The sequence below is a fragment of the Rana temporaria genome, chromosome 3 (assembly GCF_905171775.1).
Source record: "Rana temporaria chromosome 3, aRanTem1.1, whole genome shotgun sequence".
In the NCBI taxonomy this organism is placed as follows: domain Eukaryota; kingdom Metazoa; phylum Chordata; class Amphibia; order Anura; family Ranidae; genus Rana; species Rana temporaria.
Genome location: NC_053491.1, coordinates 172,842,025 through 172,867,378, shown reverse-complemented (window position 1 = coordinate 172,867,378; position 25,354 = coordinate 172,842,025). Strand labels below are relative to the sequence as shown.

Below are 25,354 nucleotides of genomic sequence, written 5' to 3'. Positions count from 1 at the left end.
ATGCATTGTCTCTTTCTGCGTTTGAGAAAAGCCAGCTACAGGAGGTTTATGCTATGAGTCACACATCAACCCAAATAAAATGCCTATAAAAAGGTCAGCAACTCCACACAAATTGCCGCTGTTAGAAACATGAAAGTGCAAGGCCAGTTATAATATACCTGCATGTATTTATATACAGACAGAGAAATAATAGTGGTGGAGCCTAATGTACCTGTATATATTTGCAATATTTGATGTTTCGATAAGTAATTGTTATTTTGTCTTTATTTTCAGATCTCTAGGCTACAAAATCTACCACTATTCAGATAAAGGAATTTAATGCTTCTAAGCAAGCTGCTTCATCAATGGCCACCTCCGGAATCTATATGAACACAGTGGCATTTTAATGTACATCAAGACCAGAGTGACAGTATGTGGGGATCTTCTAAAAAATGACACTTTTTTCCCTGAAAAGGAATACTACACATTTGTCCAGTTAAATATAAGCAAAGTTCTCGCAAAGTGACCATTTTGCTATCAATATATAACTGACGACGATAACCTGCTGATTCAGCACAACAAGACCATTATTAGGAACTGAAGAAAAGAAAATGAGAGAAATAAAACTTAGACTAAACCTACTACTTGGACTAATTTTTGCTGCAGCTGCGCACTCTACTACTAAAAAAATAGATTGTCCACAACTGTGCACGTGTGAAGTTCGACCATGGTTCACACCAAAATCCATTTACATTGAAGCTCTTACAGTGGATTGTAATGCATTAAATCTTAACAGCATCCCAGAGAGGTTACCTGCAAATACACAGATTTTACTTTTACAAGCAAACAACATTGAAGAAATTAAGGATGCAGATTATTTTCCAGTAAATCTTACAGGGCTGGATTTATCTCAGAACAATCTGTCCTCCATGGTCAATATCAATTTTACACATGCCCATAAGATACTTTCTGTGTACCTTGAAGAAAATAAATTAGTAGATCTGACCGAGGATTGTTTTTCTGGGCTGAAAAATTTACAAGAGCTCTACATTAACCATAATCTAATATCCACAATTTCACCAAATGCATTTGTTGGGGTGGGCAACTTACTCAGACTACACCTTAATTCAAATAGATTGCAGTTGGTTAAGAGACAATGGTTTGAAGCTATGCCACGTCTAGAAATCCTCATGATTGGTGAAAATCCAATAGTCAAAATGGAAGATATGAACTTTAAGCCCCTTATCAATCTGCGCAGCCTGGTCTTAGCAGGAATAAATCTCACAGAAATTCCTGATAATGTTTTCACAGGTCTGGAAAATTTGGAAAGCATTTCTTTTTATGACAACCGATTTGTTAATGTCCCCTCAATTGCTCTTCAGAAGGTTCTGAACCTTAAATTTTTGGATCTGAATAAAAATCCCATTATGAGGATACAAAGAGGAGATTTTAGCAATATGTTACACTTGAAGGAGCTAGGCATTAATAACATGCCTGATCTACTTTCAATAGACAGTCTTGCCATTGAGAACTTGCCTGAACTCAGAAAAATAGAAGCAACCAATAATCCTAAATTAGCATACATTCACCCCAATGCATTCTATAGACTTCCTAAGCTGGAAACCCTTATGCTTAACAGCAATTCCCTTAGCGCTCTTTATCAGAGTACTATAGAAGCATTGCCTAACCTTAAGGAAATAAGCATACACAGCAACCCTATAAGATGCGACTGCGTAAATCGCTGGATAAATATGAATAAAACCAATATACGATTTATGGAAACGGATTCCTTATTATGTGTAGACCCTCCTGAATTCCATGGCCAAAATGTCAGGTATATACATTTTAGGGAAATGATGGAAATATGTTTACCATTAATTGCTCCTCAAAGCTTTCCATCAGATTTGGATATGAAGACTGGTAGTTCAATTTCACTACACTGCAGAGCAACAGCAGAACCCGAGCCAGAAATTTACTGGATTACACCCTCAGGCTCCAAACTCCAACCAAACATCGTTTCTGGGCAATTTTATGTTAATTCTGAAGGTACCTTGGAAATTAATAATATAAGCATCCTAGAAGCTGGACTATATACATGTGTAGCTAAAAACCTAGTTGGTGCAGATTTAAAAGCAATTATCATCAGAGTGGATGGTACCTTGCCAGAAGAGGTCACTGAATCTATCAATATTGATATTAAGGAAGTTCAGACCAGTTCTATCATGGTGTCTTGGAAATCAGCATCAAGGATTTTTAAATCCAGTGTACAGTGGACTGCTTTCATGAATGCACAATCCACCAAAATTGCTCAGAACGTTCGGTTGCCATCAGATATAAAACAATACAATTTAACACGTCTCAGTCCACTCACAGAGTACACCATTTGCATTGACGTACCCACTATCTATGAACAAATTGAAAAGCAGTGTATAAATATCACCACTAAAGGACCAGACACCATGTCTAAACATAATAAAACCTTTAATTCTTCTGCAATGATTATCATTTTGGGAGGAATTTTTGGAATCATTAGCGTTTCATACTTTTTCAACTATATATCTTTATATTTGAGAGGTAACTCTGATCAAAAATATTCCAGGAATCTTCTACAGACACCAACATTTGCTTATAATGACCTATATCCTCCTTTGTTGAGTCTTTGGAATGTCGGCAAGGAAAGCACATCTCTTGAGGTCAAATCTACAGTTATACAAGTACCAAGTCTTATCCCATAAAAACCACTGATTTGGGAGCTTAACCTATGGAATACAAACAAGCACAAGTTTTAGCTGTGCTATTGAACAAGATAAAATACTGTTTTCTAGAAGTGAAAAAAAAAATAACTATGTCACTGCTGCCTAAAAAGTATCCCTGGTAAATGGCTTACTATTTATTTTAAGCCAAACAAGCAAAAGCTTCATTGAGACGACAATATATATCTATAAATAAAGCCGAGAACTATGACCTTTTTGTTAAATACAAAATAAAAATATAGCTTATGTTTTATGTATTTGTTTTCTACATTTTACTGTAGTCGAACTGAGCAATACCTCCTTCTGTGATGTATTACACATTTTAGCCAAGAGTTTTGACAAGTGACAAAATAAAATAGAATTGGCACGTGGTGTAATGAAAATGGCATTTCTGTAGTGTAGTAGATAGAGACAGTAAATATGTAAATCTTTTTTATGGAAAAAAAAACATTTTTTGATTAATAAAACTTACTTGTACCAAGGATTTTTTGTTATGTGATAAGGACATGTGCTAAAAATACAATGGAGACAAACCAAGAAAATCATGCCGAAAAGCCATAAGCATTTGTGCACTGTACACATTATCCATGGATTTATAAAATACCACAAAGCTATAATCTTGTACAAAGTATGCACAAAGCATTGAGAAAGACCACTAAGCTAGTGCTTAGTACTTTCAATAAAACTAGAGGATTTTATTGAAAATTCACTATCAGACTTTGGGCTTAGTGGTAACATTTTATACAAAGGATTTCTGTGTAATGTGACTGTATTTATATAAAACATGAGTGTGTTCTTAATTAATTAACATTGATTTATTGTAATTTTAACCAGAAAGTTACCATTACGACATTCACGTTACTGGTTTGTGGTTTCAAATTTATATGGTCATATTAGGTTTATATACTGGGTATCATTTAGGTCCACTCATTGCCTTTAGCTAACAGTTACTTAAGATGGAATCATATTGGATAAATTACCAAATGCCAATCAAAGCACACTGATCAAAATTCAGCCAGTCCCTGGTGAATTAGCCAAAGTTTGATCAGTGTAAGGCTGTCCCGTTATGCTGGAAAATGTCTGTCGATCAGTGACTACAGTCCTTCCTACTGTCAGAATACAATGTCCTGGCAGGATGGGGATCCTCCATCTACCTTATTTGTGTGAATGGAGGAATCTATTTAGAAGTAAGTTAAAGCCTAACAACATCTTTTACACCATGTTACACCTGCATTTAGGGGGTGACATGGTGCAAATACCTCACCACCCCAACCCCACCCTCCCTGACAGCATTTGGTGGTTCTTCTCCCCTACAGTCACTGTGACTTTTGAAATCAGGACAGTTGTTTGGGGCTTCGTCTGCATGGCCACTTCATTCAGACAGACATTGATACAGAGATCTGTTAATGTACTGTCTGCCAACGTGGTTATCAATGGAACATGCGTGCAGTGATCACAACCCTCAAAGTTCACTGACATTTCCTTACTTAGTAACGGCAGGGAGCTGGAGGAAGAGATTGCAGGAGCCTGACATTGTACCCACATTCCAACGAGCACAGGTACAATGCTTTGAAGGCTCCCATTAAAAAATAAAAAATGCAAAAAAAAATTCCTGCAAAAAAAGTGTACTATTTATTTATTTAAAGGTGTACCTAGCCTTTAAACTTACAGTAGGTATATACGCCTGTATAACAAAGACATAAACAGATTTTTTTAACTATGTATATTGGAATTTTAGATTATAGAGGCTATCAGGGCTAAAGGAGCTGAGAATCTTCACTCAGAGTTTTGTGTATATTTACTACTATTTATTACAATTACCCAATCATGCAAAAAGAAAGTTCCTGTTCACTTTGAAAAACCAATCACGTGCAGATGAATCATGATTGGAAAATTGAAAAAGTAAAAAATCTCAACTCCTTTAGTAAATCAGCCCTAGTAAATTCCCCTTTCATTTTCACAAACCAGTACATTTACATTTCAAATGCGTTATTTTTTTAAAGTTAGAGGTTGTGTTCCGCTTTGGGAACATGTTACACATTCCATCTGTTTTTAGGTTGGAACATATTCCCATTCCTGCAGCTCTCCACCCGATCCATCACTCTCCCTATGACAGCATGCTAGGAATCTTCTCCCTGCACCCCCTTTCACAATTTGAAAAAAAAAAAACAGCTGTGCAGGACTCCGTTCACACAGCCTTGTCATTCATTCACAGAGTTCTGTGAATGAATAGACTACAAGTACCAACTTATTTTGCAGCTGACAGCTTGCAGTTCGAGGGCACCGCTGAGCATCCTCATAGTTCTTGGAATCTTCTTGGACTGATGTACCTGACTGCCTGTATTGAAGATACACACAGACCCCTACACTAACAGTCTGCAGGAGCCCAACATTGCACCCGCGATCTGTTGATTGTCGGTGCAGCGCTTTACAGGTTCCTAAGAAAAAAAAATTGTAAATGCAATTTTTTTTTACTTGCAAAAAATTTGCATTTATTATAAAAAAAAAATTGAACTTAACCTTTAAACCTACAATTTCAGTATGCACTATAGTTCCTGGTAAACAGGGAGTTTTCTGTAATAGATACAATACAGGTATGATTTAAGTTAAATCTGTCCTTCTTTACATTATGAAACAGCAAAAACCTAAATAAAAAGTGTCATACTTTTTATTGACACTTTTTATTTATATGGTTATACAATAACATCTTGTATACCAGAGCAATAGGAATAGGTAGAAAAGGAAAACAAATGGGGAGCGCTTTTGTCATGGATGTGGCAGATGTGCAGATCATAGAACTTATGCATAGATTGCCAGGAAATATGAGAAAATACTACAGGGTTTAACTCTACTCAGTACGGATGAGTGGAATGTTTTCGAATTTAGTTGAAATCAGTCCCCCATGCAGACTGCTCAAGCAGAATTTGTATGAAAAAAAAATAAAATAAAATGCTAATTGGACATAGTGATCTGTTTATCAACATAGCCAATGATCACTAAGGCCTCATACACAGGACCGGACATGCCTGCTGAAACTGGTCCGCGGACCAGTTTCAGAGGACAGATCCGGTCGTTTGTACAGGCTGGCGAACAGATTTCCAGCGGACAAAAGTTTCTTAGCATGCTAAGAAACTTGTCCGCTGGAGAGTTGTCCGTCGGACATGTCCGCTAGTTAGTACGTCTAACCAGCGGACCGAAATCCTGCGCATGCTTTGAATTGATTCGACGCATGTGTGGAAGCATTGAACTCGCGCGATAGAGAATGTTGGTGTCGTCTACATCACCGCGTTCTCTGTCCGCGGGGATTTCGGTTTGATGGTGTGTACAGCCATCAGACCGAAATCTCCGAGCGGACATGTCCGATGAAAGATTTTTTATTTTTTTTAAAGACAGCACCCAATTAAGGAAAATTTATAAAAAGTTAATATTTTCCATCATTTTTTCTGTCCATGTGTTTGAAAGGATATGGTTGCATACCGTTTAACGTCGTGTAGCTAGCCAACAAGGAGCTATTTCTTGGCAAGCAAGCAGGTCCAGCATAACTTCTCTAAATCTAATTTAAATCTCATTGTACAAAAAGGAAATGATAGTGAGAGGAATTAAAATTTTCGAGCGGTGTCATTGTAACAGAGATCTGCAATGAAAGATTTACCCTAACTTCTTGTTCTGGCAACAACTGTAAAATGTTTGATTTTCCCATCACTTTCAAGGCCAATCAAACAGTAAAATCAAGGGGTTCTAACCCTTTCCATATAGCAACATAGCTACATTGGTCCACTTTAAATAATTAGACTATTCATACCAACATTTATTATATTTAACCACATATAAACAGCTCAAGCTGAAATTGAAATGTGCTCTTAATACAGTCTAAATTCATAATCCATCATTGCATTAAAAGATGATATTGTTTGTGTTCCTCAACTGAACACTATTCAGTAGTCTTGACATCAACGTTTATAATTAACATCAAAGAGGTATACATTTTGTAGGTTATATTTTAGAATTTAGTGAGGTGAATTCAGATTATATTTATGCTCCCCTAATTTATTATCCCAATATAATTAAAACAAAAACTCCTAAAAGTCCATGCTCAAAACTGCTAGCATACGTTTTTTTTTTAATGTTTATGCCTGCTGTACTGTATAAATAAATGTTCAATTTTCACAGAGGCTGAACTGCTAATTAAAAGCAGCAATGTAGACTGATGATAATAGCAGAATATTTCTACATGCTACATTTTACCCCTATGGAGAACATTTTTAAAATTAGATATTGAGTTAACAGTAAGAATTAACAACATCCATTTATCTTCACAAGGAACCAGGCTCCGTCATGAACGCTAATGCCTTCTTACCATTATTGCCCATTCATAACAGTTATACCTTTTTTCTACTTAACTAAGCTAGAATAGTCTGTGACCTAGAAAGAATTCTTTGCGCTGCTCTTAATAAGGTGTTTTAAGCCTTTTACTTGGTTTGAGAAAGAAAATCTGGTTTTAAATGTAATCTTACAGAGGCATACTGTTAGGACTCATCATATTTAAAAGGTTTGTGAAATAATTACAAGTTTGTAAAAAAAAAAAAAAACACACCTTACATTTGTAAAACTTTTGCACATTTACAATCAGTACTGTTTGTGTTGCTCAACATGCTTTCTGAACACATATCAGTTGCTGGTAAACACTTTCTCCTGACCTATGATGGTAATTCATAGAGGATCACATTGTTTATGTAGGGTGTATTGGTTATTTGGGTCTTTATGTGGGTGGTGTGGTTGGCATGGGTGGATACAGTCACCCTTTTAGAGTACAACCGCATTTCTCAACCAAGCAGAGCACACACACCTCAGCACAGATAACTAGATTTTAAGATGAGCAAAACTCACCACTAATTATTCAATGTAAAGGTTATTTGTACCTAAGGCACTGTCTTTTTATGAGGTGAACTGAAATCATTTTAATGTCAGCATTAGAAGTGAATCATTTTTCTTCTACATGACCCTTGCTACTATAAACCTCTCTAGGTACTCGACATGCAGTAACATTTTTGCACATACAGTGCCTTGCAAAAGAATTCACCCCCTTGGCATTTTTCGTGTTTTGTTGCCTCACAACCTGGAATTATTTTGGATTGTTTGAGGATTTGCATCATTTAATTTACAGAACATGCCCACAACTTGTATGATGTTTTTTTTGTTTTATTGTGAAGCAAGCAACAAATAGGACAAAATAACAGAAAAAGTCAATGTGCATAATTATTCATCCCCCCCTAAAGGCAATACTTTGTAGAGCCACCTTTTGCAGCTATTACAGCTCCAAGTCACTTCGAATAAGTCTCTATGAGCTTGACACATCTTACCACTGGAATTTTTTCCCATTCCTCCTGGCAAAACTGCTCCAGCTTCTTCAAGTTGGATGGTTTGCGCTTGTCTTTCCAGAGATTTTCTATTGGATTGAGGTCTGAGCTTTGACTAGGCCATTCCAACACATTTATATGTTCCCCTTAAACCACTCAAGTGTTGCTTTAGCAGTGTGTTTGTGTCATTGTCCTGCTGGAAGGTGAACCTCCGCCCTAGCCTCAAATCACACACAGAGTGGTACAGGTTTTGCTCAAGAATATCCCTGTATTTAGCATCATCCATCGATTCCTCAACTCTGACCAGTTTCCCAGTCCTGACTGCTAAAAACATCCCCACAACATGATGCTGCCACCACCATGTTTCACTGGAGATGGTGTTCTGCGGGTGATGTGATGTATTGGGTTTGCATCAGACATAGCGTTTTCTTTGATGGGCAAAAAGTTAAATTTTAGTCTCATCAGACTAGAGCACCATTGTCCATACATTTTGGGAGTCTCCCACATGCCTTTATGCAAACTCAAAACATGCCATTTTGTTTTTTGCTGAAAGTAATGGCTTTCTTCTTGCCACTCGCCATAAAGCCCAACGCTATGGAGCATACAGTTTATTGTTGTCCTATGTACAGATAATCCAGTCTCTGCTGTGGAACTCTGCAGCTCCTCCAGGGTTACCTTAGGTCTCTGTGCTGCCTCTCTGATTAATGTCCTCCTTGGCCGGTCCGTGAGTTTTGGTGTGTGTCCGTCTCTTGGCAGGTTTGCCGTTGTGCCATGTTATTTCCATTTGGTTATGATAGATTTGATGGTGCTCCTATCCTCAACGATTTGAATTTTTTCTATAACCTTACCCTGACTTGTACTTCTCAACAATATTGTCCCTTACTTGTTTGGAGAGTTCCTTGGTCTTCATGGCAGTGTTTGGTTAGTGGTGCCTCTTGCTTAAGTGTTGCAGCCTCTGGGGCCTTTCAAAAAGGTGTGTATATGTAATGACAGATAATGTGACACTTACCGTATTTATCGGCGTATAACGCGCACCGGCGTATAACGCGCACCCCAATTTGAAGAGGGAATTTTCTAGAAAAAAACAATTTTTTTAAATAACAACTTTGAAGAAGCAATCTAAGGGTCAGTGCCCATGAATGTCCATCTGCAGCCTGATTAATTAAATTAAAGAGTAAACATTTTACTACATGATGGAGATTGTGCTGCTTAGTGTGGTTGAAGAAGAATTGCAATAGAGGATACATTCACTAAAAAACGTATGTATTGTCAGGTTAGGTGAATTTGCGGTTTCTTTTTAGTGTTTGAGTATTCTTGCAGCTTAGAAAAACATTCTGAGCATGGATGAGTCTGTTCTCTGGATTGCACTGAAGCTGAATATTATCTGACACGGATACATTAGCGAGATCAGTAAGCTGAACATGCACTAGTGAAAAAAATAATATAAATACAGATGAAAGCCAAAGCCGATCAGGCACTTTTGTACAAGCGGCTCTCACACACACACACGGCTCTCGCATACCTCAGAGGGGGACGAGCGCCAGCCGGAAAAATCACAGAGCCGTCATCTCCTCTCTCCCGGCTGTCACGTCATACATGCACAGTCCCGCCTCCACCATCGGCATTGGACCATTTCCTGTAACAGACAGAACACTGGTCCAATGCTGGTGGCGGAGGCGGGACTGTGCGTGTGTGACGTGACAGCCGAGAGGAGATGACGGCTCGGTGATTTCCGTGGGCGCTCGTCCCCCTCCTTCCCCTCCGAGGTATGCTATCGGCGTATAGCGCGCACCCGAGATTTTCCCCCTATTTTCAGGGGGGAAAAGTGCGCGTTATACGCCGATAAATACGGTAGATTGCACACAGGTGGACATTATTTCACTAATCATGGGACCTTTGAAGGTAATTGGTTGCACCAGAGCTTTTTATGGGCTTCATAACAAAGGGGGTGAGTACATACACACATGGCAATTATAATTTTTTTATTTCTGAAAAATTGTTTTATGTATATATTTTTCTAATTTTACTTCACCAACTTAGACTATTGTGTCCTGATCCATCACATATAATTCAGATTAAAAAAAACATTGAACTAAGGGCTGTAATGTAACAAAATAGGTAAAAAGCCAATGGGGGTGAATACTTTTATAAATTCACTGTACCTATCTGGCCACATTAGAAATATATGCAGATTATGAAAGAAACAGTACTAAGCACCAGAATTTTGCAAAAAATAAATGCATTTTTTAGGCTATTTTTTCTTTTGAATAAAAATTCTTATATTATGGGCAGTAGTAAATTATTGCATTATGGCCACAAGATGGAGTTGAGAAACATAGGAAATATGTACGTCTTTGTATCAAGTGAAACATTTGAAAAATTCTAGAGAACACTGGGGTAGTTAGCAAATGAATGTAACCATCCTTTCAGTGGAACATCCTTTTTTTGGCTTATTCACACAGAATGAATGTGCATGCGGATTTGTTGGACTATGTACATTTATTACAAACAGACCTGAATGTGTAATGTGCAGTCATTCTGTTGTGAACACATTTAGGGCAGATGCAAGGATTTTTATCTGCACTGGCAAAGGTGCATCTTTTCCTCTAGTAAAAGCACCACGCGATGTGGGCACATGGGGGCACAAAGTTAACCCCTTGATCACACCTGATGTAAACTCCTTCCCAGCCAGTGTCATTAGTATAGTGACAGTGCATATTTTTTTCACTGTATTAGTGTCACTGGTCCCCAAAAAGTGTCAGTGTCAGCAATATCGAAGTCTCGCTATAAGTCACTGATCGCCACTATTACTATTAATAAATAAATAAAATACATTAAAAATCCAACAGTTTGTAGACACTAAACGTTTGTGTAAACCAAAAAACACATTCACTTCCATCTTCATCCTATTGAGATTTTTTTTACCAAAAATATGTAGCAGAATACATATTGGTCTAAATTTATGTAGAGATTAGATTTTTTACGTTTTTTTATTGGATGGTTTTTATAGCAGAAAGTGGAAAATATTGTTTTATTTTTTTAAATTGTCTTTTTTTGTTCCTTTATAGCGCAAAAAAAATGCAGTAGTGATCAAATACCACCAAAAGAAAGCTCTATGTGTACATTCTATTTGGGCACAGCGTTGCATGACTGGGCAATTGTCAACAAAGTAACACCGTGCCATATCGCAAAAAATGGCCTGCTCATTAACCTCCCTGGCGGTATGATTATGTCTGGAATTTTGGACCAAAAGCGGTACAATTTTTTGCATGGAAATTTGGTGTTTTATACTGTAGGCCTGCAATTCTTAGGCCCCATACACACGATAGAATCCATCCGCAGATAAATCCCAGCAAATGGGTTTCTGCGGATAGATTCTATGGTGTGTACACGCCAGCGGATCTCTTTCCGCGGAGAAATCTCCTCTGGGATGGATTCCAGCAGATCGAATATTTGTTGTGCTGCACAACGAATCCATCTGCTGGAATCCATTCCAACGGATGGATCCGCTCGTCTGTACAGACTTACCGGATCCATCCGTCCAAAGGGATTCCCCGCACGCGTCGTAATGATTTGACGCATGCGTGGAATTCCTTATATGACAGCGTCGCGCCCGTCGCCGCGTCATAATCGCGGCGACGGCGCGACACGTCATCGCCAGAGGATTTCCGCGCGGATTTCAATGGGATAGTGTGTACACTCCATCCCATCGAAATCAGCGGATATCTTTGAGAGGATTTATCCGTGGAAACGGTCCGCTGGACCGTATTCGCGGATAAATTCTCCCGTGTGTATGGGGCCTTAGGAATAACTCACTTAAATCTGTCCAAACAAGAGTCTAGTAGACATCTCGGGTATGATAAAGTTTGAAAAACAAAATCATACATTATAATATAATAAATAACTATAAATAATTATAACAAATAATAATGTAATTATAATAAAAATTATTCAATAATGTAATCAAATCAAAAACACTGAAATTTGTTCAGTTGCAGAAATGTCGCTGTCATTACTTTTATTGTTTGATGACGAATTTCCCCACAAATCGCTATCGCTCAATTCTGAAAGTGATTCTAATTTATTATCGCTGTTTTCTAGCTGGTCTAAAAGCACTTTTGATGTAAAGGGACACTTTTTTGTTGCTATGGACAATCTCCAGTTTCCAGGCAGAAAGAACAGTTTTTATTATATAAAACTGCATGCAGGACACTGGGCAGACCACTAGGGACAAAGGGGTTGTGTATTTATGTCATACAGTACTGTAATCTACAAGATTACAGTATACTGTATGTGTATTGTGTTTTTCACTGTTTGAATTTAGCGCCAAACTCCATCCCTGTGCGTCGTAACGTCGCAGGGAACGGAGCTCGGCTGCATGGAGGAACAGAGCTTGAGCAAGGAGACACAGCGGAGAGCCCGCGCACACACATCGGGGACACATCGCATGATCAAGGGACAAGGTAAGTAACTTCCCCCTGTATCCTGCAATGCAATCCCGAGTCTGGCTCAGGGATACCGCTTTTGGTATAAAAAATTCACCCTGAGCCAGACTCAGGAATACCGCTAAAGAGGTTAAGGGGGGTAAATCTTCAAGTGGTTAAAACAACTCCAGGTTTACAAAACTAAGGCCCTGTACAGGGTAGCAGAATTGCAGGCATAGTCATGCAATATTGTGAGTGATTCCGGAACGTGATGAAAAAGCACCAAAACGTGCAACATATGTTTGGGTTCCATTCATTGCCAACAGGACCCCAAATGTGGTAAAGAAATGGGAGTTTTGTCATGTGACAAATCCCCAAAAAAGACAAAAAAATTAACAATTCAAAAATATACCAAAGTCAGGTCTAAAATAGGGTACAGGAGCTACACTGTTATGTTTGTGTAGCAAAGGACAGTCTATTCAAATGAATGGTGTTGCTACAAAAAAAATGCAACTCTCCTGCATTGCTCAAATGTGAATGGTGCCTAAAGGACAGTGTTGACATAATGCCACCTTCTACAAAAAGCAAATTGGCAAGTACAAAATGTGATATTTGATAATATGTACATAATATTCTATTCTAAATATGTACATAATTAGAATAGAAAGAAATATGGACAAAGGCATGCTTCTCTATGAAATATGTATTTAAAAAAAAAATGCTTTGCCAAATCAAATATTGGTGTTTTATTGCTACAATAATGTTCATATAATAATATATATGAACACACATATCTCTTACTTCAAATGTAAAGGAAATTTTCTTACTGTAATTCAGTGTAGTTTTCAGTTTAGTAACATATATTTCAGCTTTTAAAAATGAAACATTTCCCATTTAAATTTCCACAAATGCAACATTTCTGAGAACACCAGTTTTACATAGTTGATGAATCACTATGGCACATACATTGGCATTAGAATTTATCAGCTAGACACGCTCATCAATCATCAGATATTTCAGCACCATGGACAGCGCTTTTCATTCTAGGCTATTTGTCATAAACAAAGGATGTGAAATATGGTCTATTACAATGCAGGTACTGTATAGGTCAGCAAAATGTGCTCATGTATATTGTATGTCTGTCTTTTTAGGTTCAAAGACATTTAAAATATGATTGCTGATATGATCTAAAACATAAAAAGCATTGTACAATGAAAATGATAAAATCAAAATATTCGTAATCAGAGTAACACAATATAAATCATAATCTCAAAATTTACAGGTCTTCTCATGAGAGAATATTTGTGAAAGATGATGCTAACACTAGTATATTGTGACAACATTTTTACTTTATTTGACATTTCTGTGCACATATGTGACCCTAGTAATGTTAAAATGTTCCATTACATTCTACTAGATGAATGCAAACTAAATCTAAAAGCTACGTATACATAAAAAATACTGAAAACACATTCTATATGAATGGTGATTTACGGCCCTGTTTTGCACACTAAAGTGGCTTTAGAGCTTTAATATTGATCCTAGTTTTGGCTGAGTTTGCATTTTTATGTGCTGTGTTTATGCCCCTAGGGCGTTGCTACAGGCATCCCAGAAAAAACAACCTAGTCAATCAATACTTAACCTTGGTCAATCAGCGGTATTCTTTCACATGTTACCATTTCAATGGAAATAATATGGTTCTCCTATTAAGTACTGGTCATTAAGGCATACAACGTGAACTTTTTTGCATTCATACAGAGACCAGAAAAAAATATATAATTTAAATGTTTTTCTATAGTGATTAGTCCAAAGATGTGGAAAAACAGAAACAAAAATGAAATGTTTCTAAATATTTGACATCTCCCCATACTGTAGTTGCATATTTATATGACCCAAAGTAATACTGCAGACGCTTCTGAAGATATTAGTTGCTTGGATATTATGAAACAGAGGGCAAGGAGTTGGGACTTTAAGTGAAGCACATAGGTAATAAGTAAAAAAAAATTGGAGATCAGTATAGTAATATATAATAGTAATCGTAAAAAACACAACATATAATATCCAATACAACTCATAAAGATCAATGTACATACAATGAGAGCATTTGGCCACATGATTGCAAACAATTGGTATTGCATAATACATATACTAAAAAATATATATCCAGTGAAAACATGTAATACATGAAAACGGGCATATAATAGCTCTATGCATTTTGTAGATTGATCATTCATATTCTCTGAAACAGGGCCAATAAATCATAAATTCTGCCAGGGTATGTAAACTTGTGAGCACAACTGTATATACAATTGTGCTCATAAGTTTACATACCCTGGAAGAATTTATGATTTCTTGGCCATTTTTCAGAGAATATGAATAGCACAAAAACCTTTCTTTCACTCGTGGTTAGTGTTTGGCTGAAGCCATTTATTATTAATCAACTGTGTTTACTCTTTTTAAATCATAATGACAACAGAAACTACCCAAATGACCCTGATCAAAAGTTTACATACCCCAGTTCTTAATACTGTGTATTGCCCCTTCAACATCAATGACTGCTTGAGGTATTTTGTGGATGAGGCTCTTTATCTTCTTAGATGGTAAAGCTGCCCATTCCTCTTGGTAAAAAGCCTCCAGTTGCTGTAAATTCTTGGGCTGTCTTGCATGAACTGTATGTTTGAGATCTCCCCAGGACGGATATTGAGTTCAGAAGACTGAGATGGCCACTCCAGAACCTTCACTTTATTCTGCTGTAGCCAATGACAGGTCAACTTGGCCTTGGGTTTTGGATCATTGTCTTGTTGGAATGTCCAAGTACGTCCCATGTGCAGCTTCCTGACTGATGAATGCAAATGTTCCTCTTTGATAACATACTGCATTCATCTTGCCATCAATTTTGACCAATTTTCCTGTGCCTTTGTAGCTCACACATCCCAAATCATCAGCGATCCATCTCCGTGTTTCACAGTAGGAATGGTGTACCTTTCATTATAAGCCTTGTTGTCTCCTCTCCAAATGTAGCATTTATGGTTGTGGCCAAAAAGCTACATTTTGGTCTCATCACTCCAAATTACTTTGTGCCAGAAGGTTTGAGGCTTGTCTATGTGCTGTTTGGCGTATTGTAAGTAGGATACTTTGTGACATTTGCATAGTAATGGCTTTCTTCTGGCGACTCGACCATGCAATCCATTTTCTTCAAGTGCCTCCTTATTGTACATCTTGAAACAGCTACACCACATGTTTTTAGAGAGTCCTGTATTTCACCTGAAGTTATTTGTGGGGTTTTCTTTGCATTCTGAACAATTTTCCTGGCAGTTGTGGCTGACATTTTAGTTGGTCTACCTGACCATGGTTTGGTTTCAACAGAACCGCTCAATTTTCACATCTTGATTAGAGTTTGAACACTGTTGATTGGCATTCTCAATTCCTTGGATATCTTTGTGTATCCCTTTCCTGTTTTTACAATTCAACTACCTTTTTCTGCAGATCCTATGACAATTTTTTTGCTTCCTCCTTGACTCAGAATACAGAAACGTCAGTACAGCACTGGATGAAAAATGCAAGGGTCTGTCAGCCGTCCAGAAACTCATTGACCTTTTATACATACAGACTAATTACAAGCAAACAGATCACAGGGGAGGATGGTTACCTTTAATAGCCATGAAAACCCTGTTGTGTCAACTTGTGTGCATGTTATCAGGCCAAAATCACCAGAGTATGTAAACTTCTGATCAAGGTCATTTGGGTAGTTTCTGTTGCAATTATGACTTAAAAAGAGTAAACACAGTTGATTGATGATAAATGGCTTCAGCCAAACACGAACCATGAGTGAAAGCAATGTTTTTGTGTTATCATTCATATTCTCTGAAACATGGGCAATAAATCATAAATTGTGCCAGGATATGTAAACTTATGAGCACAACTGTATATATAGCCATGGCTAAAAGTTTTGAGAATTACACAAATATAAATTCTCACAAAGTCTACTGCCTCAGTATTTATGATGGCCACTTGCATATACTTCGTAAAGTTATGAAGAGTGATCATATGAATTGCAATTAATTACAAAGTTCCTCTGTGCCATGGAAATTTACATAATCCCATAAAAATCATTTCCCCTGCATTTTTGAAGAAGGCCTTAGGTTGCCCAAGAAAGTCCAGCAAGTACCAGGACAGTTTCATACAGTGCATTCAGCTGCGGGATTGGGGCACCAACAATGCAGAGCTTGCTCAGGAATGGCAGCAGGCAGGTGTGACTGCATCTGCACGCACAGTGAGGTGAAGACTTTTGGAGGATGGCCTGGTGTCAAGAAGGTTAGCAAAGAAGCCACTTCTCCCCAGGAAAAACACCAGGGACAGACTGATATTCTGCAAAAAGTACAGGAGTTAAACTGCTCAGCAGTGGGGTAAAGTCATTTTCTCTGATGAACCCCCTTTCCGATTGTTTGGGGCATCGGGAAAAAAGCCTTATCAGGTGAAGAAAAGGTCAGCGCTACCATCAGTCCTGTTTAATGCCAACAGTAAAGCATCCTGAGACCATTCATGTGTGGGGTTTCTTCTCAGCCAAGGAAGTGGGCTCACTTGCAATTTTGCCTAAGAACACACACAGTTTGGTGAGGAACAATGTCTTTTCCAGCATGAGGGAGCACCTTGCCATAAGGCAAAAGTGATAACTAAGTGACTTGGGGAACAAAACATCAACATTATGGGTCCATGGCCAGGAAACTCCACAGACATAATCCCTTTGAGAACTTGTGGTCAATTCTCAAGAGGCAGGTGAACAACAAAAAAACAAAACAAATTCTGACAAACTCCAAGCATTGATTATGCAAGGATGGGCTGTCATCAGTCAGGATGTGGCCCAAAAGTTTATTGACAGCATGCCAGAATGAATTACATATTACTTATGAAGTGCTTGTAATTATGATTCAGTATACCATAGTAACTTCTGACAAAAATATCTAAAAACACTGAGGCAGCAGACTGAGTGAAAATTATTATTTGTGTCATTCTCAAAATGTTTGGCCACGGTTATATACACATAACAAAAGTCTTCCATAGTTTGACCAGTGTCATTTTTAAAACATTTGGAGTAGGTTTATAAAGCATAGACATCCACCAAACATTCACTGCAGGTGAATGAATTCAAGATACAACAAAAAAAGCCTGACTATCATTTGCAAATAAATGTGAGCAGAACACTATATGGTGTAACATTTGTCGTGAACACTTCTGATATAGTCAATGTAAAGCCTCGTACACACGATCGGATTTTCCGACAACAAATGTGTGATGGCAGGGTTTTGTCAGAAAATCCGACCGTTTGTATAATCCATTGGACAATTGTCGGATTTTCCGACAACAAATGTTTTATAGCATGCTTTAAAACTGTCCAACAACAAATGTGTCTTGTTGGATTATCCGATCGTGTGTACACAACATGCATGCCCTGAACCAATGCTAACCATAGCACAACATTGGCAGAAGTTGACCAAAGATTGGCGCTTAAGAGCTGAAAAACCATGTTGTTTTGTGTATGTTGGCTAAAAAATTTCTGCCGTCCGTATGCAAACCAAGTTCACAGGCAACACCCTTCGCACAAAATTCCACGGATTTGTCCGATGGAAATCCGATCGTGTGTACGAGGCTTAACTAGTAAAATTGTTGCCAACTTTTCTCATATAGAAAACAGGTTTTTCTAACTAAAGACTACCCATTTAACACTGAGGCTGGTAACTTTATATGTGTGTTTATACCTAGAAGATGGGAGCTTGGAACCACAAGGTTTTTAAAAAGTACATTATTTGATTAAAGACTTAAAAGATTCTGGCAACTTTTCCTCAGTACTGTAGTTCCAAATATAGTTGTTACCTGCACTCTCCTATACCATACACCTCTAGGTGTTTTCTCCAGTATTAACCTAAAGCGGAAGTAAACCTATCCATTTACCAGTTTAAAAAACCTGTTTACTTCCAGCACGTGACGGAAATGTAACACTCCCATTGGTTGTGCTCTCAACCAAACTGTCAAACCATCCAATGGCTGGTTTCTAAACTGATCACATGTGCAGCATCATGGCAGTTGTAGATTAAACAGAGGCCAAGATGGCAGCTTCCTTGGCTGAAAATGATAGGGGGTTTACTTACACTTTAAAGTGGTTGAAAACCTGCAAGGCAAAGGCATAATGAGCTAGTATGACTAGCATACTAGCTCATTATCAATTACTTACCTTAGATTGAAGCCCCTGCAGCGGTCCCCAGACACGTCCTCGACCACCGCCATGATACCTGGAGTGTCTTCCGGGTATCGACGCTCCCGCTCTGTGACTGGCAGGAGCAGCGATGATGTCACTCGCGGAACAGCACGATCCCCGCAAATGCGCACATTTCCGCCAGGTTCCCATTCAAGAGCCACAGCGCTCAGTGCGCCTGCGCCGTAGAAATTGGTGCCCGCTTTTCTGCAAATATCTCCTTAACCATGTAGGTTAAGGAGATATTGCAAGCACCTACAAGCACCTACAGGTAAGCCTTAATAAATTCTGTCATTTGGCCTCATTTAACATGTGCATACTTCCTGAGTTTTCATTAGTCTAAATAGCCCTCCCAGTTCTTAGTAGAGTAGTTTAGCAAAAAAAAAAAAAGATGGCAGGGCTCACATCAGTCCATAAACATGCTGTGTGCTGTTGCAGCCTACAGGAGAACTTGAGTGCATTATTTCCAGATCAACATTTTATTTGTCTGTATTTGCAGGGTCTTTAATGAGATAAAACATGAGTAAATAAGCTTGTCTTGTAGAGAAGTACTGCATGTTTTTTTTTTTTTTTTTTATCTTTGCCCCGATTCACTGATACACCCTTTAAGGGGAGCATAATTCAAACTGGGACTTTCATGAAGGAATATTTTCAGGATATGTTGCTTGCACAAGGACATCTGGGCTTGAAATTGTCCTGAGATTACTAGCATTGGCGATACTTTTTTTTTTACTATTTCATAAGATATTTGCCAAAACTCTGTTAGGCAGAATAGCATGGTGTTACCCAAAAACTATTTTAAAGAAGCTGGTAAAGCATACAGCACCTTGTGCTGTGCAAAGGCTGTAGCCCATTAAGACCAAGCAGCACTGCTGTAAATGCCAAGCAGTGTATTAAAGTGGTTCTTCTTGGTTTTTCTCGACGTGATTCTTGTCAAGCCTGCCTTGCATACACACGATCGTGAAAAAAAATGCTTGAGCAAAGCCCGGTGACGTACAACACGTACAACACGTACAACGGCATTAGAGTTTTTCAGCTTAATGCATTCTATGCATTAAGCTGAAAAACCTTCTGTGCTTTCCTTACCTAAACCCATCTGATCCATCGATGTGAACCAGTGCTCCTGCTGCTGTATCTCTCCTAATAAGACAGAACAATAGCAGTGGGAGTGATTGGTTCCCGCTGCGGTCAATCAAATACAGTGACTCAGGAGCGAGCATACATGGGTGCCCCCAGGGAAAGCCGCTTTCCCTGGGGGCACCGGATGAAGAGGAGGGGCCTGGAGCACCAGCGAGGGACATCCAAAAAAAGAGGATTGAGGCTGTTCTGAGCCAGTAAGTAGGGAAAGGTTTGTTATTTTTATTAAAAAAAAATAAGCTTTATAACTATTTCACAATATTATAAGCTGCCCTAACAAAAAATATAAAAAGTATGTGTAATATAACTGGAAATCCCTACACTTACTGTATAAAAGGCATCTGTAGAATGTCCTTGTGGTGTTGCAGCTATCCAAATTTTTTGTTATAAAGATCCATAGAATTATGTTAGCCTATGGTCTGCAATCCCTAAAGCCAAGTATACTGTATTAGCAAAAGTGTCATTTTGAATTTATTCAGGTGAATATACAAAATGTTTCATAAATTACCCAAAGGCGCTGCAATATGAAAAACTGCTTTCTTCTCACTGCGAAAATGTACGGCTAAGATATTTATACTTTCATTCACATGAATATTTAACAAATGTGATGATCTTGAGAACACTGCCACCAGAGCAGACTGCTAAAAGCAGTTAATATCCATATTGTTTTATAGCAAGCTAACAAACGTATTTATTAACCTATCTATTATTGCAGGAGTTTACCAAAGCTGTGACTGTTAAGTGCTACATGTTCTAATTTCCTGGTAATATTTAACCTTGTAAGGTTTAATGAAACAAAGTTTCTTTCTTATTTATCAGTCTTATAGGTACATACTGTTAGAGGGGACCAAGCATGGGTTATTCTTAGAGCCCATTCACACAGGGGAAACACGACTTCTAGCACGACTTTGGGAGGCAACTTGGACATGGCTTGAGTATGAATCATCAGGCACCTTACAAGGCAACTTCAAGTTGCCTCCAGGACAGTACAAGGAAACTTCAAGTCGCCTCCAGGACAGGAGGCTTTCCAGTGGCCAATCAAACAACAATCAGCTCTGTGGGAGGGAGGGGTTTGCCTGAGAAATGTATGTTATCTTCCTGTATTGTTGCTTCAGTTAAGACAGTGATCCGACTTCTGAGGCGACTTCCATTGAAATCAATGGGTACAAGTTGCCTAGAAGTCGGATTAAAGTAGAACAGGAACCTTTTCTGAAGTCGGAGCGACTTCAGTAGTGTACATTAAGATGTCTCCCATTCACTTTCTCGACCACGCGTCTTGGGGCAACTTGAAGTCGGATCCCAGGTCACCCCAGTGCAACCGGCTCTTACTGGTATTTATTACTTCTCGCAGTATTTGCTCTCAGTACAAAGACCTAAAAAAAATGCCCACCACAAGCCTAACACATTGTGCCATGTGCAATTTTTTAGTGTGTTGCACATTGGAGGGGCCATTAAAAATGCATGGGCTTTGCTAGTTTACCAATTTAAAATATTAGGGCATTATTGCAGAAAATTCCTATAGCTACTAATAGTTTTAAAAAAAAAAAGTAATATGCTGCCATCTTCTGTTTTTTTTTTTCTTACGGCAGCATAAAAATGTTGACCATCCAAAGTAATTCTAAAACTATTTAAGGCCACATTCGTATGGGTACAGTAGACTGAACAGCATGAATGAGTAATTTATACTGTATATACAGTTGAACCTCGGATTACGAGCATAATGCGATCCAGGAGTATGCTCGTAATCCAAAGTGCTCGCATATCAAAGCGAGTTTTCCCATTGAAGTCAATGAAAACGAAAATAATAAATGGGATGCAATACCGAATGCGGCGGGGTGCCAGAGAGTGGAGGTGCCAGAGAGTGCCGAAAACGGCCGAAAAGGCCAGAAGACACTTCGGCTTGGCTTCTGCACCCCCGTACCTCAGGGCAAATGAGGTTCTGCAGGCCAATGTTCGGCTTCTGCACCCCCATACCTCAGGCCAAATGAGGTACTGCAGGCCTATTTAGCTTGAATTCTGCTTGTCTTGCGAGTCAACACTTGCAAACCGAGTCAGAATAAAAAATAAAAAAAGTAAAAGTTGCTTGCAAACCAAAAACGCTCTCAAACCAAGTTACTTTTTAACCAAGGTTCCACTTTAATGCATACTGTGTACAATCAAGGCTGTGCACCCCCCCCCCCACACACACACACACGCCTGTTATATTAGGACATGTGGCTGGGTCAGTACAGCTGCTGCCTCCTTATAGAATAACATGGGCTGCCTATTCACACTGTAAGGGCCACAGCACGCTGTGAATAAGCTTTTAAAGTATATTGAAGTGACCACGGGAAAGAGAAATACAGAACTTTAGCAATCATGCAAGAAGAAAACTCACGCTATTATCCTAGCCTATATTTTGCAAGTGAAAGCAACGTTTCAATGGTTTAATGATTTTTGCACTCAAGGGAAATGTAAAACAAGCATCACTTGGACTGCTTTCATGTTTTACATAGGTCAAGTATTTGTTTGTTTGGCTCAAGAAACATTTTACAATTAATGCCTCATCAAATCCTGATTTGATTCTTCCTCTTGTGAACATGTTTAAGATGGTAAATGCATGCAAAGAAAATAGAAGTGGTATCTCTACGGTTCAGATTTTTTTTTTTTTTTTTCTGTAGTAGATTCTAGCTCCTTCAGAGAACTATACAATACATAATGATTATGGTTGTTAAACATTTGCTGAAGATTCCAATCAAGAATTGATTGAGCACTAGCATTGCTATTAAGTGGCAACTTCTTCCACGTGCTCAACAATGTTCACATATCTCTCTCATCTGACATTTTAATGGTACCAAACTTTGGTAAAACCACTAGCAGATTTAACAAGAGGGAATCTTAGAACATCTGTCAGGTTCATGATTTGCTACAAAAATAATATTCATCCAGGTTTGCCTATTCTTACTGTATATACAAAAGTTGCCTTTCAAATGTAAAAAACAGTTTAAGAATGTATTACTGTTAATATGATCATCCCAGTCACTCACACAATGCAACCAGATTTCAGTTTCTTCAGGTCAGTTTAACACTTTGTTTGCAGAAACATAAAATCCATGCATTCCCTCCTGTCAGAATAGTGATCTGCCTTGTTTACATAGGTAGACCGCCGTTCTGCCTCCCTGATGGGTAACGGGCAGGTACCGGCAGACACTGGGTCTGCGGGAAATCCGCTGCTGGGCTCACACTGTGAATGATCACAGTGGAAGCGAGTTGCGGTCAGAGCACATGCGCTCCCCCTACCTGGAGGAGCCGGATCTTGTATATATAAATGCGCTTGTCCATATGTTAGGGTAAAACAAAGTGACCTCCCAAAGTGACTCAGCATACTAAAGGTCTCCAAAGATCACTTTGGGTCCGGGATGCTCTATGTAAAATGTCAAACCCACATGGCATCCCCTGATGAAGTCACGTGGACGTGACGTAATGCATATTGCATCCCAGTGATGTTTGGAGACCTTTAGTATGCTGAGTATATGATATACCAAAGGTGTTTTACCTTCTATTTTGATGTACGAGTTATTCTTTTAATAACATTTATTTTATTGACAATATTACACTATGAGAGGTCACTTTGTTTTACCCTAACACATGGATAAGTGCATGTGAGGGAGCCTTAAAGGGACCACCACCACAGGATACCCAAACCAATTGAAAAAGACAACAATTGGGCTAATATTGATAAAGGAGGATTTCTTTATGTAATCAAAAGCATATTTGATTACTCACCAAGGTAAGAATACTGGAAGCATTTAGGTGTCACAATGGGGTGTTAGTACACCATTTGTTTTCCTGTTGTCACACTGAAATTGTTATCACCGAGAAGGAAGACTGGGCACTTTATTTACTGTTGGATATGGACTAGTATGCAATTTCAGCACATGTACACTTTATTTTAAACAAATTACTGTAAGCATTTTTGTCATTATATGTTTCTGATATTTGATATAGGTCTTTATGATGGATTATTTGAACTTATCAATTTTGATACCTATTCAACATTGGTTTGCGCAACACTTACAGGTATCTATATATGTATATAATTTCATTACTGTGGTGTGTGGTGTTTGCAGCAACCACATCTGGCATTTTTTTGAACACTTATTAGCACTTGAGCTTATTGTTTACACTTTAGATTTTTTTACACAGAGGTATTATTTAGTATAACTTCATCATTATTATTATGTATCTTCTAATCCTCAGTAGCGGGAAAGTGTGGGCAACAGATTAAATGATCAATGTAAGGTTATCACAGGGATCTGGGTGCTGATCATTAGTAAAGACCCAGTCTCAGTGCGCTCTCAGCATATACGCAAGAACACATATGTGGAGCCCAGGTTTAAATTCCACTTCTTGGCATATATGTGCTACACGGTCATAAAGGAGATAAAGAAAAATTGGTTGTTAGGAGTTATTGCAGCTTGCATATTCTTGCACTACTCATTACTTAGTCATGTTTATGCCCAGTCTTAAAAAAGATTGATTCAAAGGTGGTCTACAGCTTATTTCGACATGTAAGGTATTTAATGCAAAACTTGTAAACCATTACATATACCCAGTAAACTGACTAGCCTCAGGTGCCACACAGAGATGAAAAAACCCTCCTGCATAAATCGTACCTGTTTATCTGCAGCGTTCTCTTCTCTACATCCATTCACAGTCTAGAATTTACAAAGTTTGTATGAGCTGTTAGAAACAGGAGAAAGAGAGCTAAAATTACACACTGCCGAGCTCACTGTGAAGAGCTCTGAGAGCGGATTGGAGGGAAGGGACACACCCCTTTCACACAACACACGGGAAAAAAGCTGAGGCCGTCAATCACAGACTGTGTGCTGAAGATGCTTCCCGTTACCTCTTTAATCTTGGTGTCAGGAAAACATGTCAGAAGTGATTCATGCAGATAGCAAAGGAACAGGGCAGCAGACATAAAATACACTTAGTGCTTTGGATTGAGACCAGTACATACTATAGAAGGATGTTCATATTACATGTCTGAAGTTTACAATCACTTTAAGTAAATAGACAATGAAATGCATCAGCCATTCACCTCTTTCCTATTCAATGCCCAAAAAAATCCATAACAAAGCACTCAAGATAGCAGCTCACCATATCTCTTTAATTAGGTTACAGGAATTGTGTTCAAATAAAAAAAAATATCAGTTAGAGCGCTCATCAGTATTGTGCAGCACATACTTTTTTTCAGGCTGAACACAGGCAGTGAATTGGCTGTGAGCTGAGCTGCCTGATCAGCCTGCCAGGGAAAAGTGACCTTAGGAAGCATCTTGGAACATACTGTGAATATGTAATTTTTAAAAACAACAGACATGTCTGTGACCAATTCTGTAGGCCCAGTGTTAAACACAGTGTTTAAAGATAAACATGACCTTTACTGTGTTATTAGGTAGAAGAACACAGCTA

At 38.4% G+C, this 25,354-nt stretch overlaps 2 protein-coding genes across 2 annotated transcripts in view; one reads left to right on the top strand and one right to left on the bottom strand.

Annotated features, from left to right (window-relative positions):
* LRRN3 (leucine rich repeat neuronal 3) overlaps positions 1-3,214 on the top strand; it is an 86,202-nt gene extending 82,988 nt beyond the window's left edge. Inside the window, exon 2 of the mRNA XM_040343817.1 lies at positions 274-3,214. Within this exon, the coding sequence (XP_040199751.1) occupies positions 591-2,714 (2,124 nt within the window). The 5' untranslated portion in view covers positions 274-590 and the 3' untranslated portion in view covers positions 2,715-3,214. The remainder of the gene's footprint in view (positions 1-273) is intronic.
* The window catches only part of IMMP2L (inner mitochondrial membrane peptidase subunit 2), a 1,177,970-nt gene that overhangs the window by 780,195 nt on the left and 372,421 nt on the right, over positions 1-25,354 (bottom strand). The window lies entirely within an intron of this gene.